Raw genomic sequence first — 19,371 nt, forward strand, 5'->3', positions numbered from 1 at the left:
AAGAAGATTATTCAAAGTTGTTGACAAAATCAGGTATAGCTTAAAAAGCAGTTGACATAAATTAGTGGTTTTTGAGTTAAGACTTAATTGTTCCTAGAGTTTTGTATCGTTTTTTCTTTGAATATACTGTAATTCAACATCACGTTTTTTACATTAAAAATGTAAGTGGGACACATCCCTCAGTCTAGCTGTTACAAAGTCATAAACATCGCTACTTGGTCAAGTTTTCCCAAAGAAAATAGGGCAGGAATGTCCAAATGAGGGCTAGACTATTAAGTCATGCTATTGTGCTAATGCCTTATACTGAAAAGAATAAATAGAACTCTTTGGGTACATTCAAAAGAAGCTTGAATTCTACTTTTCAATGCCATCTAAACTCACATAAATTCTGTACTTTTCCTTCATTTGTACTGAGCGCAGTTTGTGTGCCATTCTGGGGAGTGGAGACACAACAGTAAACACGATAAAGTCCACCCTTTCATGGAGTTTCCAGTTGAGCAGAAGGATATGGTAATAAAAAATACAGATAAATGAGTAATATAAGTTCAGATAATTACAGCACTTTAAGAAATAATTATATAGGACAATTACGGAAGACTTCTTTTAGCGATCAAGGAAGACCCCTTAAAGGCACTGATGTGTAAGTGAAAGCACTGCGGGCAGAGAATATGGAGATGCGCATGAGTTTGGAGGGACAAAGGGACAGAAAAGCCAGTGTGGCTGGAATGTCCCATTGGGTGGGGAGAAGGGACAACACGGAATGATAGCAGGGGCCAGAGCATGTCCTGTGGACCATAAGTAAGGACTCTGGATCTCATTTTATTTGTGATGGGAAACTATTGGCAGATTTCACCTGCCACTATCAGCAGGGAAGTAATAGGATCTGATGTACGCTCTGAGAAGAGAACTTGGAGTTCTTCAGGGGAGCAAGACTGGAAGCCGGGAGACAAGGGAGGAGGCTGTGGCAGTGGATACTGCCAGGGATACTGCTGGTGTGGAGGAAGGTGTAAGTAGGGTAGGTAATAGATGTGGTTGGAATCCTTTAGTTGGGTCATTATTCCAACAGGTCCTCCCTACTGGATTGGCTGTGAGGCTGCAGGGGAAGGAAGAGTGTCTTCTAGGATTTTGGTATGAGCAGATCAAGGTTCTGTTATTGAACTGGGGTAGGAACAGGTTTGGAATGTGAGATTTAAGAGTTTGTTTTTTTGACATGTTACATATACAGTGAATCCTAGAACCCAAGTGGCAGAATCAGTAGGTAATTGAATATTTGCTTTGGGATCTCTGGGGACTAAGAGCCATTGGGGTAGAGGTGGTGTTTAAATCCACAGGACTGAAAGAGATGGTTAAGGAGAAGATGGAGATGGAGACGAGGAGGAGCAAGGTCTGTGTCCTGGGACTAGTGTAGACGCACACAAGTGGACGAGCCAGCAAAGGAGACTGGGGAGGAATGGCCTGTGAGGTGGGAGAAAACCAGTATCCAGCACAACACACTGCTTGGCACACAGTACATGGTCCACACAAACCTGCTGGAGGAAAGCATGATAGATCTGGCTGCTGCCTCCTTTGCCTGGCTCTTGCTCTCATCTCCCACTGCTCCTCCGTCCCCACCCTGCATTCTAACCTTACCCCATGACCCCTGCAGGACCTCCATGTGCCAGACACTCATCTGTGCCTCTGTGCATTTGCATGTTTTCTTTCCTCTGCTTTGAATGCCTTCTCCCTCTGCTCCCACTCCCTCTTTTAACTCTGAGTGTGATGCCTGCTCTTGGGAAACCTCCTCTGTCCCTGTTTTAGGATTTTTAATTATCTTCCACCAGATTTTGAGTACACTGAAGGCAAGGATTGCTCTCTCTCATTTTGGGATTTCCAGTGCCTAATGTAGAGTTGGAAAAGAATAGTCACTTAACAAGTGTAATGCTTTTTTAAACAAATAAATGAAGGCACTATTCAATTTGTGAGCATCAATTCAACTTCCTAGATGACTTTACATTCTCCCTAGCTTATGTTTCACCCCCAAATGCCACGAGCAGGTGCCTGGTTAGTTTCCCAGGCCCAGAGAACACGGTGGCACAACATGTTCAGAGCTCTCTACTTGTGCTTATTCAACTGAAACAGAAGATGCCTTCTGTTCTGTGCACAGCTCATCCATATCTTACACGAGAGAAACCTCCTTTGACAAGGCTTTAGAAACATCACCATTTCACCACGTAAACAACTTAGACATCAATGGTGTAGAAGAGATAAAAAGCATACAGTATGGTTCAAGCCATATCATAAAGGTTCCTTAGCGTCAGCATCATTCAGTGGATTTATGGAAAAAGCTCCTGTTCTTTTGAAAATATTTCAAAGATCCTATAAAAATCGTGAAGAAGCCCGATGAATTGCAGTGATTTTACTGGATCACAGTGCTGCTCAATCAATCTCATGTTTAACAATGAGGCGGTATTACACATGCACCATCAACTTCTCAAAGTGGCTGCATTCTTTCTGCTAAAACCCAGATGTGACACAGCTGTGATGTGGGGCCAATTCCTTCAGTGTAGTTCAGATTTCATCAGGACCCTGTACCCAGAATTCTGTAACCAGGACAGGCAACTGTTTCTATTTTCATTTGCAAATGGATGGGGCAGAGCAAGACATAAGAAGGGCTCACATCAAACTGTCATAAATGTACAAAGAACAAAGTTGGCTTTAGAGCTAGTGTTCAGAGCTAAAACGGGGACCTATTTAAGAAGAATTTTAAAAGAGAGCCTATGTTCACGTCATTCACCCTTTTTGAATTCTGGCACAATTGTAGAGAGCATCAGACCATATTTTTTCAGCACAGGAAAGAATTATTTTGTAAGTGGCACAGTATTTTCAATCATTTTAGTTGAACCTTGAGCATCTGTCCAAAATTACGTGCGATACGTCCCTTGTAATTATTTTTGCTGAAATCTGTTAACTTCAATAAGTATACTAATAAAGGAAAGAAAAACACTGAAGAATGGTAGAGAAAATCTGGGGAGGAGGAAGAATATAATAAAAACATGAAAGGAATATTCAACCAATAATGAAATATATATAAATAAAATGTAAAAAATATTATAAGTTATTTAATTCAGTGGCCAATTAAGATGATAAATGACAGACAGAAATAGGAAAAAACTGAAATATGTATTTAGTAAGTAGAGAAGATGACTGCTTATCTATTAGAGATACGCTGCAATCCTAGTGATATCTTCTCTTTGAAATTATTATTCTTAGGTTAAGAAAAATAAAGGTTGAAAACATACTGTCCCTAAGAATGTCACAGGAACACAGAACTAGGAATGATTTTGGCAGAAACTGGAAAATATACTCTGGGCGATAGAGCAAAAAGTAAACTTGCATTTCTCCTTCGCAATTAGAACCTTGACAAGGAACTTGCTAGGTAAAGATCTGGTAAGTAGAGAAGTTAGGAGTGAAAAATGACCGAAGCCTGTGCGGTAAGTTCACGCAAGGAGCTCAGCAACAAATTCAATCAGAACCACATGTTCTCTTTGCCCACTGTGCCTTAAATTGCTGCAGCAGGAATTTAGATTAGACATAAAGAAAGTATATTCTGATTGAAATGATTGCAAGACATTGAAATGGGTCACCTAGGAAAGTTTTGGAATTATTTCCTAGCAATTGCTAAAAGTAGAACTGATACTCAGGGATGGCCCTAGGCAAATGTGGAGAATCACAGACTCACAGACCGTCACAGCAGAAGACAGCCTTAGAAATCATCGAATCCAGAGGTTTCCCAAAATTGTCTTCACACTGAATCACCTGGGGATCTTTTCAAAATTCCCAAACCCAGGCCACAGCCAGGGCAAATGCAATCATGGTCTCTTGGAGTGGGACAGGCATCAGGATTTTTGGAAGCCCCCCAGGTATTTCCAGTGGGCAGCCTAGTTAGGGTCCTGTGGATCCAATTAATGGTCTTAGGTCACAGGTGAAGAAATCGAGGCCCAGAGGGGAAACGGGATGTTTTCAAGCCTGCCAAGGCAGCAAGTGGCCCAGGAGAAACAGAGCTCAAGTCTCCTGACCCTGATCTGATACACAGGGTATGTTTTAAGAGAAGAAAAAAAAACTTATTTTATGTTTATGAAATCAATACATTACCATTATGGACAGTTTTAAAAAACCATTGAAATTACCAATGAAAATTAATAATCTCTCCATCTCACTATTCAGAGATAAGTTATGAATTACTGCTGATACTTTGCATTTCCTTCTACTCTTTTCTCAAAGTCCATATGTACTTTTAAATTTTTGCAAAATTTAGAATCACCCCTAAGAGCATGGCAGTGGGCTTTCTGGAAATCGAGGGAGCTAGAGGTACTGATGGTGTTGGGTGAGGCTGGGGCACATCTCTGCTGTTTTCTCCCCCTTCTTGATGGACACACAGCCTGAGGCCCCATCTCTCCAGACACTTGCATTTAGCCTGAGAACCAAATGGTTTCAGGATGGACTATGTAAGTTCTTCCTGAGTAAAGACACAAGCCCATATAGATTTAGTGTCACCAACAGCCATGCACCCATACTAGGGATGCTAGGGGAAGTCAGACTGAGAAGCTGCATCTGCCCCACGCATGTAGTCACTTCACTTCCATTATGCTTGTGGTCCTTGCTGGAATAAGTCAGGACCTCACCTGAATTTACAGTGGGCTGTGTGTATTTGTGTGCATGTGTGTTCTCACCCATCTCAGGCAACCTGAACAGTGCAAAGCTATTATTTTGAACAGGATAAATCTTTATCATTGATCCAACTGATCACTGTGACTTGATAGGTCCATAAAATCAAACTTCACTAAACACAAGACATAATTCCAATTTTGAAGACTATATTGTATTATTGGCACCTGGCCAGTTAAAACTAAAACCTAATTTATGAGGCAACTCATAAATGTGATGCTCACAATTCAACATCTGTTCACCACAGGTAGAGAATAAAGGCTTTACTATCAAAAGTCAGCTTATTTTGGAAAAGAAGACTCTATTCAGAATACCAAATGAGTCATAAGAAATTATTTATTTAGACAAGGAAGTGGCTAACTTTAAATGTAGCTTCCTCAACTGTATTCTTTACAGCTGTGGCTTCAATAAACACTGTTACCATCACACAAACACATCTGAGTTTAAATTAGGGGAAACACACTCAGACTGATTTTACCTCCTCTTTGAAAATGCAAAATTTTTTCACATTTAGGTTTAAAAGCAGAGTGATCTCCGTACCTCCCTTCTGTATTCAGATCAGGTAGTGAATCTTGTGTACGTCTGCGTTTTCACTCCAGAGCCACGCAGGACACAGACATGGATTATTTGACTGCTCATCCCTTTTCTACGCTTACCCAAGCTTTTCGACACAGGCAGCAAATAGTGTTTAATAACCATAATATTCTGATTTGGGGGCTTGAGTTGAGGTTGTTTATTTATTCATTTTTACTCTTTGGATACAAGGTAAACTAGGATGGAATATCCCTGGAAGCTTTTTATCCTCAGATTTCACCATGCCATTCAGTTTTGTTTTTTTTTTTTTTTACGGGAAATCAAAATTTTCTCCAATTATTTGTATATGGCTCATGTATGATATTGATAATTTCTAGCTATGTTTTTAATACCTCTCTACCTTTTACTTACTCTCTCTCCATGCCTCCAACCCTCTTGGCCCATTAAATACAGCTGCCTTTGTCAGAGGTTGATGTGTGTTTCAATGAATATCAAGTCATTTTAATACAAATTAAAATCAATATATTACATAAAGAAATCTGATATCCTGAGAACTATAAAAAACATTGATAAAGAAAATCAAGAATGGGAAAGATATCCCATGCTTTTGGATTGGAAGAATGAATACAGTTAAAATGGCCATACCATCCAAAGCAATCTACAGATTTAATGCAATCCTTATGAAATTACTCATGACATTTTTCACAGCACTAGAACAAATAACCCTAAAATTTACATGAGACTGCAAAAGACCCAGAATTACCAAAACAATCTTGAGGGAAATGAACAAAGCTGGAGGCACAACCCTCCTAGACTTCAGAAAATTCTACATAGATATAGTAATCAAAACAGCATGGTATTGGTACAAAAACAGACATATAGATCAATGAACAGAAATAAAGACCTCAGAAATAAACCCACACACCTATGGTTAATTAATCTTTAACAAAGGAGGCAAGAATATATAATTGGGAAAAGACAGTTCAGCAAGTGGTGTTGGGAAAGCTGGACAGCTGCATGTAAATCAGTGAAGTTAGAACACTCCCTCACACCTTACACAGAAATAAATTCAAAATGGCTTAAACACTTAAACATAAGACATAACGCCATAAGCTTCCTAGAAGAGAACATAGGCAAAACATTCTCTGATATAAATCGTAGCAATGTTTTCTAGGTCAGCCTCCCAAGAAAATAGAAATAAAAGCAAAAATAAACAAATGAGACCTAATCAAACTTACAAGCTTTTGCACAGCAAAGGAAACCATAAACAAAAAGGCAACCTATGAACTGGGAGAAAATATCTGCAAACAATGTGACCAACAAGGGCTTAATTTCCAAAATATCCAAACAGCTCATACAACTTAATAACAAAAAAAACACCCAATCAAAAAATAGGCAGAAGACCTAAATAGTCATTTATCCAAAGAAGACATACAGATGGCCAGCAGGCACATGAAAAGATGCTCAACATGGCTAATTATTAGAGAAATGCAAATCAAAACTACAATGACAGAAGTTCAGAATGACCATTGTCAAAAAGTGTACAAATAACAAATGCTCTAGAAGGTGTGGAGAAAAGGGAACCTTCAGACTGTTGGTGGAAATGTAAATTGGCACAGCCAGTGGAGAACAGTACGGAAGTTTCTTAAAAAAATAAAAATAGAGTTACCATATTATCCAGCAATCTCAGTCCCAGGCATATATCCATAAAAGATGAAAATTCTAATTTGAAAAAATACTTGCACCCCAATGTTCACAGCAGCACTACTTCTAATAGCCAAAACATGGAAGCAACTGAAGTGTCTACTGACAGATGAATGGATAAAGATGTGGTATATATATGCAATGAAATATTACATAGCTGTAAAAAATATGCCATTTGCAGCAATATGGATGGATCCAGAGATGATCATACTAAGCGAAGTCAGAGAAAGACAAATATTATATGATACCACTTATATATATAATCTAAAAACCAGTAAAAATGAAGTTACTTACAAAACAGAAACAGACTCAGACATAGAAAACAAACTTAAGGTTACCAATGGAGAAAGAGGGGAGGGATAAATTGGGACTATGGGATTAGCTGATACACACTACTATATATAAAATAGATAAACCAACAAGGATTTACTGTTTAGCACAGGGAACTATATTCGATATCCTGTAATAAACTATAATGGAAAATAATCAAAAAAAGAATATAGTATATATGTATAACTGAATCACTTTGTTGTACACTCAAAACTAACGCAATATTTTAAATCAACTATGCTTCAATAAAAAAAGAAAAATCTGATGTAAGAAAAGAAAAAGAAATCCCTAACCAAATTCCAAGTCTGAGTAACTTTTAATGTTGTTTACTCTCTGAATCCAGAAGTTTCTCCCTTTATCAACAGCTCCAGGGGAATGTACAAATGCAGCTTCGAGTTCTGCCTGCAAGTAATCAGCTGCGTATGTTTGGGCAAGTTCCATAGTGTCTCTGGATTTCAGCCCCTCCGTAAGGTGATGAGGTGAGCACTATGAATCCCTGGCATGAAGCACAAACTAAAATGGCCTGTGACATCTCTCACTGTTAAGTACCAGAGGTTCCAGAGAAGACTGGGGATCTCTGGGAATGTCATTAAGACCCGTGTCGGCTAATCTTTTGTATCAACTCGACTGGGCCATAGAGTACCCAGATGTTTGGTTAAACATCCCTGCGTGTGCCTGTTTCTATATGAGATTAGCATTTGAATTGGTAGACTGAGTAAAGCACTGGCCCTCTCCAATGTAGGTGGCCATCACCTAATCTGTTGAGGGCCTGAATAGAACAAAAAGGCAGAGGAAGGAAGAATTCCTTCTTTCTCTTGTCTGCTGAGCTACAACATGGTCTCCTGTCCTCAGACTGGGACTTACACCATTGAGTCTTCTGGTCCTCAGGCCTTTAGATTTGGACCGGAACTCCACCACCAGCTTTCCTGGGTCTCTAGCTTGCAGCTGGCAGACTGTGGGACTTCTCAGCCTCCATAATCCTGTGAGCCAATTATTTATAATAAATCTCAGTCTCTCTGTCTGCCTTTATCTATATATCCTACTGGTTGTGTTTCTCTGGAGACCCCTGACTGATATAAGATCTAAGGGGCAGATGACCGATCATCTGGGAGGAAGAAGGAAGACTGGTTACCCTCATGGAAAAGGACCACTTTCTTAATCAATAGAAAATATTTATGTATTGAACATCAGCTGTGTATCAACACTGTGTGGTATACTATACGCCCTAGTCACATGAATAAAGGAAATCCAATTTGCCCACAGGGAGTTTATTGATTCTTTACTGAACCCTGTAGGGTTGAGTTTGGTGTTCTACTTATTAAATCAATGAGCAGTTTAAGTTTTTGTCATTAAAAAAGAGAGATCTCTCATCATCCAGTATCTTGATTTTATAAAAAGTCATTTAAAATCAAAATGGAAAGATGGCTCTACTGACCTGAACACAGCACTAAAGACTAGAATTATTTTAACCCCTGACTTTGCTATTTGACAAGAATAAGGCATTAACCAACCTGCAGATCTCATTTTTCTTCCTTTACGATAAACCAGGAACAATGATATTCAACATCACAGGAAGCTTTGTAGAAAGCCGGTGATTGGGTTACATGGCACGGCACTGCTAAGCAAGAGGTGGGGTTCTGAATGTTCCAGATGAGTAGAAGGATGTTATTCCTCCCACAGAAATAAAATTCCTAGAAAATTATTTAATAATTGGTCCTAAAAGTTAAAAAATCTAGGAAAGAGAAAAAGAGATTGAGAAAGAGAGGATTTCTAACTTTCATACAAATATCAGAGCTGCACGGTGCGCGCGGCACAGACTGCTAGCCGTCAGTCAAGACGCAACTTCCTTTCCTGACAGAACTGTGGTCGTTTCGCAGCCTCCCCTGCGGTTTGGGTGGGGGAGGTGTGGTGGTGGTGTGGGTGCTTAACTGAGCTCCAGCCAGTAGACCGTGAGCAGATGTGACCTGGGCCTGAACTTTGAGGAAAGTGGGTCTGCCTCAACCTCTCCTTGCCTTCGTAGGGGCTGGAGACACACACCTGCAACGTGGCTTTGACCATGCAGGGGAGGATAACACCCCAAGGTCAAGGGGAAACAAACTGCAGGGAACGCAGGGCCCTGAGCGGTGGCATGGAAGAGATCTGCCTGCTAGTCTGGGAGTGAAGGGAATTTAGCTAAGCTACTTTTTGGTCTGGAGCTTGTCTACACATGATAGTCTAGAAGACCAGTCTGTGGATAACTGAAGTTTTTTTAAAATGGGTCAAGTCAAAGATTTATTTACTTTAGTATTTACACAGAGGATATCAAGGGGCAGGGAAAGATTTTGGTAGCCGTTCAAAACACCGACTTAAAAAATTATCAGTGAACTCTAAATATCTCTCTTCCTTTAAATGAATTGCTTATCCATAAATTTATCTAAGACCATCTCACACCTCTTTATACTTCCACCCATATCACCTATGAGGGTTTATCACTAGTCACTCAACAATATTTCTCATCTATGCTTCATACTGTTTTTGGAAATCAACTTTTCTTTGTTTAAAATGGAAGGACATTGAATCATTTTGAGAGCACAGCCGCCAGTTTCCCAATGAACTCGCAGCACATCTAATCTTTATGTGATCTATCTACAATTTGACATGGGAAACACGATAGCTAACATGATGTGCTAAGCTTTAGGAAATCTGTATCTCAAGCAGTTAACCTCAAGATTCCTTCAACATTGCCCAAAGAATGTCTCCACATATTTTCAGAAGATTTTCTCTTTTTTGGAAATTGAATCTAAGTCAGAATGATTTAAGTAGTGTTTAATCCATTAATCTCTTCCTCCTACTTCAAAAAGGTGACACTGTCATAGAAAGCAAGAGAAAATACGAGGGGGTGGCAGAGACAGATAATCTTCTTGGTAGGAGGGCACCCAAGTCAGCAGTTTCTTACATAATCCTGTATTAATAAAAGCAGTTCAAGAATGGTCTCCAATTTTCTTCAATCATTTAATATTTCTGAGTTGCCTATCAGATCCATGGTGTATACACAGAGAATAACTTCAGGTGGAAACAAAATTTCTGTATGGAAAGAATTCTTAAGTTTATGTCACTAGAGCCGGGTTTGGTTGTACGTTGTTTTGAACATGACACTTCTTGGTTAAACTTAACAGAGATAAAGGTCACTTACACATCTAGACCAAAGAATTACTAGTTAGCATTGAACTCTTTCATTATCCATGTTTTTAAACAGTCATTACTAATTTGCCTTTGTTTTTTCATCCAGTGCTACTGAGGGAAAGTTAGCCCCAGGTCTGAAGAGGGGTTATCTTGTGAGCTGTGTCCCCTGAGACAGGACACAGAAATGGGAAGTCAGGAGGCAGCTTTCAGTGAGGCTTGACAGGACACAAGTTTGTCTTCTATTAGTCAGCAAGTTCTGGTATTTCTGAAGCACGCATGAAAGAGGTGCTTAGATAAAATAGATGCATTAGAGGAATAAATTGCTAATTTGTTCATTTATTTATCCAGCAGAAGTTTGCGGCGCCTTGTTCTGCTTCAGCCTCTCTGAAAGGTGCTAAGAGCATCTAGCAAGATGAGACACGATCCCACGTGTAAGAAGTCAAAATTTAGCAGGAGATGGACATGTAAATCCATAATGACACCATGGGATAAGCTGCACGTGGTGATCTCCTGAGCTGCAAATATCTGCCATTCTCCCCGATCTTTAAGGGCAGAGCTGTCTTACTCATTTTCTATTCCTAGTCCCTCGCCGAGCGCATGGCCCACAGAAAGAGCTTAAACATGTCTGACTAGTCTGTTGCTACATGCAGTTTATTTTGAAGGCTGAGGCACCTCGAGAGGCTGACTAGCTAAACACAGTACCAGAAACAGACTCACAGAGTAAACAATCTTATGGTTACTGGGGAAAGGGTGGGGGGGAATATTTGGTAGTTTGAAATTTACAAATGTTAGCCAATATATATATATAAATAGATTTAAAAGTTTCTTCTGTATTGCATAGGGAACTATGTTCAGTATCTTGTAATATCCTTTAATGAAAAGAAAAAAAAAAAAAAACGAAAACAAAACAGAAAAAAACACAGTACCAGATGCTGCCTGGCTCTCTCCCTCCCTAACAGTGATGAGAGGTCTTCCTGATGTGTGGGTGTGGGTGTGCTGACTGCCCACGTGACCTCCACTCGCCTCCGCGGATGCAGCATAGTTCTCTCTAGGCCTTACTGAGCCTCTGGGGCTTCTCCCGGCTTCTCCCTTCTGCGCCTCCCTGTGCATCTTTCCCAGGGAACTCATTGTAGCTGATGGTGCATTTAGGCTGCGGGCTAGGAAGAAAATCCAGGAGGAGGCATGGAGGAAGTCCCTCCAGGAAAGAGGCTTTTTTTTTTTAAAGCCCCAAAATAGAAATATTTGGCTCTTTGTCCTAAAATTTACAATACTTTAAGCTGAGATGAATTTTCAGTGATTTTTCAATAAAATGTAAGGTATGGAGGCAAAAAGGTTCACCCATACAAGGCCTTGCTAGATCTAACCGTTCAACTTGCACTTGAACAATGTTAGCTTGTGCACCTGAACAGGTTTCCAGGTCACTGAAGACATGCAATCAGTGTGCACGTGGTGCTCATTGCCTTCCCTCTAGCAGAAAAGATTGTATTTTAGGGCATTTGAGCTCAATGTTAGTTGAATTGCATATTGTCGGGTATTACGTAGTGTAAATATTGACTAGTTTGTTCCACGCAAAATATAAAACATGCCTAACGTTACTCCATGGCACGATGGGCTGGTGTTACCCGCATTGTTATAAATGCATCTCACTGACCGACACTGAGACCAAGACCAGCCACAGACACTTCAGCACAGTCCCTGGCAGAAACCTGCACGCCACAGATGAAATTGTTTACATCAACTGTGAAAATGCAAACACTAAATTACATCAGAAGGCGATATGGCCCTTTATAGGAAACAATAGATAGAAGTGTTGTTCACATTAGGCAATTAACAATTATCTGTTAATTTGAAAAATATTTATTCAATAGTTACTAAGTACCAGGCATTGTTCTAGATCTTGGGGTACAATGTTAAATAAGAGACAAGATCCCTTTTCTCACGGAGGTTACATTTGAGAGTGGAGAGCCAGACAACAAACAGATAAATGAAAACAAATAAGAAAAGACAAAGTGATAAATATAAGGGGGGAAAACAAAACTCTGGGTGCTGTGATAGCAACTGGTGGTCAGGTTCGGCTCTGAGTGTCTGAGGCTCTGACACTCAGGCTAGAACTTGAATGACAGGAAGGAACCTGCCACAGGAGGATCTAGGGGAAGAGTATGCCCCGCAGCGGAAAGCCAGCATGGAGACAGCGGGCAGTGAGGCTGCTGTGCAGGATGAACAGAGCACGGCAGTGCCCCCGGGGCTCACGTGGGGACGAGGAGCAGAGGAGCTGGAAAGGGGATCAGGTGCCAGGTCATGAGACAGAATGATGACCGAAAAAATCAGGGTTTAAGAATGGGATAGAATGTGCAATAGAAGGAAAACTGGAATCAGAGGATATAAAAATGGAGAGTCTGGAAAAATTCAGCTTGCTCCAGGCATGGTTTCCATCTGGGTCTTACTAGCATTTAGAACAGTCTCTGATGAAGCCAATCTGCACTGCCATTCTTTATTGGTCTTCAGATGAAAAATGTGACACTTTTAGTTCTTTTGAGAATCTTAGATTCCACTACAGGGTCTGTAACTCACCACTTTTCCCTTGATTACCAACATAATACGTGTTTATGATGGAACATTTGGAAAATGCAGATAAGCTAATGGAAGAAATAAAATCACTCTAAATCCAGCCACTCAGGGATAACTACTGTTAACATTTGGGCACAGACTCTCTTTATGCTTCTATAGTGCAGTGATTTAGAATCTGGGCTCTGAGTCTGGGTGAAAAATCATGGCTTTGTAACCTGCTAAATGAGGGTTGTTCATTTCTCAGTCTATCTTAATCGCTTATAAAATGCCACATAACTGTACACAATATCTCGTAAGCCTGTTTTCTCATCTGCAGAATGAGAACAGTAATAATATCTTGGTCATAGGACTGCTGTGAGGATTAAATGCGAATCCACGCAATGTTCCTGAGGTAGTGCCTGGCACACAGGGTGGACTCAAACATGTTAGGTATTATGCTATTAACATTTTATGAAGTTGGGATCATACTGTAAAACTGTCAGCATATAAACTACTATTTCAATTATCACTAGATATTTTTACATTATCTTAAATATTTTTCTATGTAGTTTTTAATGGTTACATAGCATTTTACTACAGCGATAGTAATTTAGTTAATTCTCTGTTATGGGACACTTGGGCTATTTCCAAATTTTCACTATTAAAAAAAATTCTACAGATAAAATATTGCAAACTTTCATGGTTATTTCTCTAGGATAAATTCTAAGAGGTGGCTGGGTCAAGGGGCAGGTATATTTCCAAGACTCTTTGAAGCACTTTATTATGTCTTCTACTATGGACTTTGATTATACCCTGGGTAACAGTAATGTTGGGAAGTAAGTAAGTAGTTCACAGATGTGTGCATTTTTGTATGTCTGATTTACCATGAGCCTAGTGAAATACAGTCTCACCCCAACCTTGTGCCTTTTTTCTCCACACTGTTCACACCTTCTGGTCAGCATCAACCTTCCTCATTCCTTAAGGAAGCTACTCAGTTCTGGGCTTCTAGCTGAGCAAATTTGCTTACCAGTTTCTGATCTACTGAAAATTCTTACTTATCACTCACTTTACCTGAAGCTATAAACTTACAGCGTTTTTAGTATATTAGAAATCCAAGCCCCTCATCTTAACATTAAGAAACTAGTAGAGGGAGCAAGTGATTTGTCCAGTTGGTCATCTGGTCCAGGCCATTGTTAGACAGCTACTCAAAGCTGGCTCATTTCTTTATCTTTAGTACGGAGTTCAGCAGCCAGCACATGTAGACAGCCAGTAATGTTTGCTGAATGACTACCTGAAAAAACGTATAGCCTTTTAGGATTTTGTAGCTGGAGGGGACCACAGAGGTGTGGAAAATGAGATTCATGTTGGTTAATAAGATGTTCTTTAGTTATTAGTGACAGGTTGGAATAACAACTCAGGTCTCCTAACTCCCAGGAGAGACAAGAAGCCAGGAGAAAAAAAGGCTTTCTGGGGTGAGATGGGTGTCATGTAAAGAGATTCAACTCATTCTGCCTTGTTCTGGGAGGGCGAAGCCAGGGATAAGCAAAGCTGGTAGTGGCTAGGGGGCAAATTTCAGGGAAGAGCTTTTTAATAGTTAAGATTGTCCAAAACCGAAATAGGTTTTCTTGAAAAGAAGTGAGTTGCCCCTAATTGGAAGTGTTCAAGTAGAAACAGGTGTGTTTCAATAAATAACTTGTCAATTATGTTTGAAAAGAAAAAAAAATTGTTTTGCGTATCTGGTGGAGATAGATGACTTCTAAGGTCTCTACCAGAACTAAGATTAAGTGATTTTATGAATATATATGGATAGATAGATGGAGAATTTCCCTTGTTGCTATATTTCTTTGTAACTGTCTTTTGAGTGTGAACCCACTGTCTCTTCATTATAAATGGGACCAGATAAATTCTAAAGTCTTTACTGCCCTAAGATCCTATAGTTCTAAATACTCTTCTTTTTAGTGCTAATTCAGTGTGTACGCACAGTAGGAGTTCAAAAGATAAATTTAAATTTGCTCTTAAGTCTGGGAATATCTACACTTTAAAGATAAACTGAGCTGCAGGCTCCATGCAGTTGAATAATTTGATTGAACTCAGCTGGTCTCAATCAAATCAGTTGATCACATTCAAGAACCCTAAATGTGCATTAACTACTTTTTAAACAAACAAAAAGTTAAAATTAGAAGAAATTTGGGTGGGTTGCATTGTGATGAGATAAAAGTGTTATTGGGTTTCTGAATGATAAGAAATTTGGCTGGAATTATTTCCTAGAATATAAAGAATACTTTTAATTGCAAATATGATTTAATTGTACTTCAAGTATGGAGTTACTGAAAGATTGCCCACAGTACAATAATTCATCCAAATTCTAGTCTTAAGACATATAAATGAACCCTATTACAGAAATACTTTCAATTTTCAAGATTTCGTATCAGTAATAAAAATGGAGGTTCCGACAAGTTCATACTTGGGTTTGGGGAAAAGCTCCACTCTCAAATAGCAAACTAGCAAAGCTCCGGTGAGAATCAGAGGGCGTCTGTGACACATTCTGTGATTCTAACCAGGAAGCAAAGGGATACAAACAGCAAAGGATGCTGTTTTTTTGGCTTTCCTTTTTCCTTTCTTTCTCTCTCTCTCAGTAGAAGCCTAAATAAGGACGTTAATATTCAAATTAAGTATTTCATTTGACTTATCAACATTGTTACTGTTTTGGACACTCCTAACAGTAAAAAACTATGGCTCAAGTTGAGATAAACTATCCAATTGCTTAGACTATCTCAGCCCTGCCGTTTTCCCCACCCACTTAGGAAAATGTATAATACTTCAGGCGCATCAAGACCTTCTAGATTTCAGACATTGTGCTAGATGCCACAGAGATAAAAACATCAGGCATGAACCTTGGCCTCACAGAAGCACAGCAAATACAGAGCACAGGTTCATCACGGAACCCAGACAAGGCTCAGAGTTCTTTCTGACCCAAGACTCCAGACAGCCGCTGCTCAGCTACCACAGAATTGGCATAAAAGATAACACCTATTAGTCACTCCTGTGGGAAGTCAAAAGTTTTCTAGTAACAGGTTTCATCCTAACAATCACAGTTATGGTTATTTCATGTCTAAAAAGCAAGACCCATTTCATAGTATCCTGCTGAAGTCTGAGTTTTTCTGAATTCCACTCTCAGAAACATGAAACACAAAAACAAACAAGTTACCTCCACTGCTGCTTTTGCCCTTTCAAATTCCTCTTCTAAGGAGTGGTTTCTGGAAAGCAAAGCGCTTCCCCAGCGCTGTTCCTTGGTCAGTCGAGCCTGAAATAAACCAAACACGTGGTGTTATAGTTTTGGAATCACGTAATACAAAAATGCAAATATTTTTCCTTTTCCCATAGTCCCCTAGAGTTTAAGAACCTGCAACTGATGTCATTTTTGTACTACTTTGCAAGCATGACGTTGCCCAAACGGGAAAGACGCCAAAACGTGTACAAGTCCCGGAACAGTGGCGCTCAGCTCTGGTCCTATTAAAACCAACGCCTAGGCTCAACCTCCCAAAGATCTTACTTCTCATTGGTCTTCGTTCTGGGCGTTGCTATTTTAGTTAAGTCTCCCCATGTGATGCTAATATGCAGCTAGGAAGGAGAATCTCCGTTAGCGGGCTGGGCATAAAAGCTATCTGAGCTTTCAGCTTGTTAGGAGGACTAGCCTCATGTGAAACTGTGAAAGCTGCAGAGATGGACGGCAGCTGCCAGGTCTTTCTTCTTAGAAACACAGCAGGGCATCCTGCTGAATTCCCTTTCCTTGGCCTCCCCTCTTTTGGCACACACCTGCCTCATGTCCTGTGTCCTCAGGACGCTGCTCTCTGCTAAATAATAAAATCACTTAGGTAAAATCTCGTCTGGTAACACCAACTGCTTTTTCACAATTAACAGGTAATATGATACAGAACTTGGCTAAATGCAAATATTTCCAGAAGATCCCCCATAAGGGGTTTGCTGAAATTAAAAGAAAATTATTACTTTTTAATTCCACAATGAATACATTCTTTTTGAAAAAAATTAATCATGAAGAAAGTGTAATGCTAGACCTTTTTTTCTTTGAAGTAACATATATTTACACACCCTTAGATAGAATATTGCAATGTGTTTCAAAAATTCTTTTTAAACACAACTGGTATGCTATTCTGTGGCTTACTTTTTTCTACTCAACAATGTATCCTTCAGTCTCCACATTTCATTCATGTAGCTCTACCTCAGTCTTTCCCCAGTATTTCCTAGTAAGTATATACTGTACTTTGATCAGAATTCTCCTCATGAGAATTATCCCCGTGTTTCTGATTTTTCGCCACCTAATTGCTTGTTTTCTTGTCTATCTTGCTCTGCTGTGGGATCCACATGGGTAGGGTTTTTGTGTGGTAACTTCTGCAGTGGCCCAGACAGAGCCCAGGGCCTGACAAGAGATGTATGCCCAAGGACGCTGAGGCCAGGCCTTGGGGAGGAGGAGGGGAGAGGCTTGCAGCGAAGTCTCCCTGCCCCTTTCACTGCGGGGGCAGGGTGGCTCCTTAGCCGATGTGGCAGATTGATGTTATGCAGGGATATTCAACCTCCGCTTCTACAGGAATTACTCGAACAGGCCTGGGTCCCAACCCAGACCAATGATACAATCTATGAAGCTGGGGTCCCTGGGCATTAAATGTTTGAAAAGCTCCTGTGGCGATTTTGAAAAGCAGTCATGTTTGAAAATCACTGTTCTACAGCAAAACATGGCTCGTCACCCAGCACTTACCATCTATGCTGCTCAGCCGTTTCTCAGTCTTTCTCCACCATCACTGGTCCTAAAGAGGAACCCCTCCCCCCGACCTTTTATGATTACACAGGAGTAAAACCAGGGCTCACTACATGCCAGATGCTGCTCCAAGCCCTTTACTTACTATAATTCATGCCTTTTCAACAACCTGAGGTAGGTATTACCATAAACTCCATGACATTGAGGCACAGAGAGATTAATTAACTTGCCCCATGTCTCTCAGCTAGTAAGTGGCAGGGCTGGTGCTTTGGGGCCGTGCTCATAACCACTGCCCTATAGTGCCTCTCACAGGAGGCTGTGCTCAACTGAACATTATAGAAGATGCAAAATAGAGAAAAGCTGTCCCTTGGAGGTTCATGCATGGTTGAGGGAGTCAGCCAAGAAGCCTTCAAGAATACTGTGGACTGAAAATAATAATGAAGTAATTATTAGGAAAACTTTTGAGCATAAACAATAGTCAGACTGTATTTTGCTTTAATGAATGTGAAAGGTTAATCTATTGGAACATTAATTTACGTTTTGTCCTCCTTGATGTATTCCCTGCCATATCCCTGGTATCTCCTGCAAAGAACAGGTGCTCCATAAATAATCAGTAAATATTTGTTGCAAATAATGCTGCTGGGAATATATGAGTGAATGAATTAAAGGCATTTCTCTCCCCAACTCCCAGAAGGAAGCTCTGTGTCCTCAGTCAAGGTCTTCTGACCAGTCCAGAGGCTAAGGAGGGTTTAGAGGAGATTGAGCGGGATTTGTCTTTCTGCCTGTGCCTGGAGTGGCAGAGTTCTGTGCCAGCAAGCCCTGGTTTTGGGGGGTAGGTAATGGAACTTTTTCTAATCCAGACAATTAAGACAGGGAGGGGGAGGGAATCTCCAAAAACATAAGCAAGATTGATCATCATGGGTCCCAGAAGTTAGGATGTGAACATGTCTTCTGGGGAGCCCCCATTCAGCCTACTGCCATCCTCATCTGACACTCTTGGGTGACTATTTTTGATCAACAAATATAAAGGTGCAGACGATTTATAACCTTTTAGAATTTATAGCTTGTTAGGGTGTTACAGCCTGGTAGAGAAGCTAACCTCAAAAATAATATGACTTTATTGTCTTGTTGAAAGTTAATTTTGTATCTAACCTGGTAAACTTATTTTGGCATTTCTTTCCCAACTGGCTACATAAATCTCTGTTCCTTAATCCTTTGCTTTTGCCTTCCTGCTGGTTCCTTCATTAATGAAATAAGCAAACAAATACATTTTAAAAATGTGGACATGTGGTAAGAAATATACTTCGTGCACTTATATAATAACGTCATGAATGACATTAGGAGAAGAAAGAATGCACTAATATTTTTGTCCCAAGCCACTTTCATTTATTAGAGGCACTTTTCAGCAGTGAAATACGATGTCTTTCCTGTGAAGCCTGACCTAACAGGACTCCATTACTGTCACTGGCTTCCTTTCATTAATGTTTCACGACCCAAGTGGATTATGAATCACAGGATGCAAAAGTCACCATATATCAGGAAGAAGGGGAAATCTCTCTCTCAGGAGTCGACTAGTTCGTATTCTCTTTACTACTTAAAACTGCAAGTGTAAATAG

General features: G+C 40.1%; 1 protein-coding gene across 13 annotated transcripts in view; it reads right to left on the reverse strand.

The window, feature by feature from the left end:
- Positions 1 to 19,371, reverse strand: part of PEX5L (peroxisomal biogenesis factor 5 like) — a 375,321-nt gene that overhangs the window by 48,740 nt on the left and 307,210 nt on the right. For all 13 annotated transcript variants that reach the window (XM_064493048.1, XM_031451698.2, XM_031451661.2 and 10 more), the window contains one exon: positions 16,190 to 16,285. In XM_064493048.1, coding sequence (XP_064349118.1) covers positions 16,190 to 16,285 — 96 coding nt within the window. The remainder of the gene's footprint in view (positions 1 to 16,189; positions 16,286 to 19,371) is intronic.

This window comes from Camelus dromedarius, chromosome 2 (genome assembly GCF_036321535.1).
Source record: "Camelus dromedarius isolate mCamDro1 chromosome 2, mCamDro1.pat, whole genome shotgun sequence".
Lineage (NCBI taxonomy): Eukaryota > Metazoa > Chordata > Mammalia > Artiodactyla > Camelidae > Camelus > Camelus dromedarius.